Consider the following 1,759-nt stretch of genomic DNA (forward strand, 5'->3'; position numbering starts at 1 on the left):
TGGTCATTTTACTCATTTTTTACGCGTTTTTATACTCCTTTAACTCGTTATTTACTCGTTTCACACGTTCTCTACTCGTTACACACATTCTCCACTCGTTTCACGAGTGGCCCACACGTTCAACGAGTGCGCAGGTCTAGCGACAGTTTAATCAGTGTTTTACAGGGGATGAGTCGCCGGCCGCGATGTCCGCGGATAATCGCGATGTCCGCGGATAATCGCGATCTCCCGCGGACCGCCTACTCTTCACCGCGGGGAGGTCGCGATTATCCGCGGATGATCGCGATGTCCGCGGATAATCGCGATGTCCGCGGGAGGTCGCGATGTCCGCGGGAGATCGCGATGTCCGCGAAAACAAGCCATCTCCCTAGTTAAAGAGTTAAACGCGTTTAACGAGTGTTACGAGTTTTCGTTGCATTTGTTCGACAGTACTTTTAGGCTAGAGTAGTGGTAAAGACGTGTATTCTCTTAAAGATGAAGGTACAAGAATAGCTGACCACAGGTGGCCTTTTAAAAGGTGTGATCGTATAGGTGATGTTGTCTATACGACGAGGAGTAATTTTGTTTAGACTTAGTGTTCTGTGTGATGGTGTGGTGTACACCGGAGTTCAACTGGTTGACTAAGTAAGTCCGATAGCATTCCCTAAGGTCCTGGTCTCCGTGTGGCTTTCGCTGTCTCGGTTGAGTGGCCTTGAAAATTGCAAATTTACTCCAAAAAGGAGAGGTCGTAGAGGCCCAACTAGGCATCCTACAGGGCTGAGTCCTATCACCTCTTGAAGCCCGTTCTTTGCGGCGCATTTGGAATCGATTGCGAGGTCAACAGCTTACCAGGCAAGCGAGAAAACAAGAGCTCTCGCTTTTGCGGTAGTGTTAGGATCCTAGCGGCCTAATGAGGCTTCCTACAGGGCTGAGCCCTATCGCATCTTGGGGCCCATCCGCTGCGGCGCCGTTTGAAAAAAACGGTAGGTCAAGAGCTTTCAGAGCAAGGGAGATAACGAGTGTGCAGCCGCAAAAAATTCGAAAAATTCGGTAGCCATAATTTATTGTCGCATATTCCAAGAACAAAGAGGATGGCGGCCAGCCACCACGAGCTTCATTTTCCATTCCTGGTGTCAGCTTCTTCACGTTTGGGCTTCTTCGGTGGTGGGTCCTTGGGAACTGTCTCCTCGTTGCTGTTTGGGCTTCCTATCGCTCCGTTCTCAGTGTTGTGGTTGATGGCCGACCCACCGCCTCCGTCATCCGCGGGCCTCCCTCCCGGGGAACTGGCGGGACGGACAGCGCCGATGAGACCCGGCGAAGGATCTGCGATAAGAGCCATGGCCTGATGATCGCGCTTCTCCGCACGCGGCTCCTCCGCATCCAACTTCATAGAGGCACCGTATGCTGCTTCTCCGCCGTCGCCTTTCTCTTGCGGCCCCCACGCATCCTCGCCTTGCTTGGGCTTCAGGTCCTCCTGGTTTAGCCTGTCGGGCTCTCGCTTCATCTGTCGTTCCGCCTCCGTTACAAAGGGCGCCGTGTTGTCGTCGGTGGCGCTAGTCGCGAGGCCAACGGGGTTGGCGAGCGCGGAGTGCAGGGCGGCGGTGAGCATGTGCAGGGTGAGGAAGTGTTCTACTGGGAAGTGTATGTTGTCGGCCTCGTAGAGGGTCCCCACCACGCGCGCCAGATTTTGCCACCTTTCGCTCCCCGCCCTGCCATCGCCGAACGTAAGCAGCCAGGCGCACGTGCACACATATAAAGCACCACAAACGCACTTCTGCGG

General features: G+C 54.2%; 1 protein-coding gene across 1 annotated transcript; it reads right to left on the reverse strand.

The window, feature by feature from the left end:
- Nucleotides 1-1,093: 1,093 nt before the first annotated feature.
- ACA1_011910 (uncharacterized protein) lies at nt 1,094-1,588 on the reverse strand (the record flags this gene model as incomplete). Its single annotated transcript, XM_004334385.1, has 1 exon — nt 1,094-1,588. The coding sequence occupies one exon, from the start codon at nt 1,586-1,588 to the stop codon at nt 1,094-1,096; it is 495 nt and encodes a 164-aa protein (XP_004334433.1).
- Nucleotides 1,589-1,759: the final 171 nt, after the last annotated feature.

This window comes from Acanthamoeba castellanii (genome assembly GCF_000313135.1).
Source record: "Acanthamoeba castellanii str. Neff unplaced genomic scaffold scf7180000083652, whole genome shotgun sequence".
Lineage (NCBI taxonomy): Eukaryota > Discosea > Longamoebia > Acanthamoebidae > Acanthamoeba > Acanthamoeba castellanii.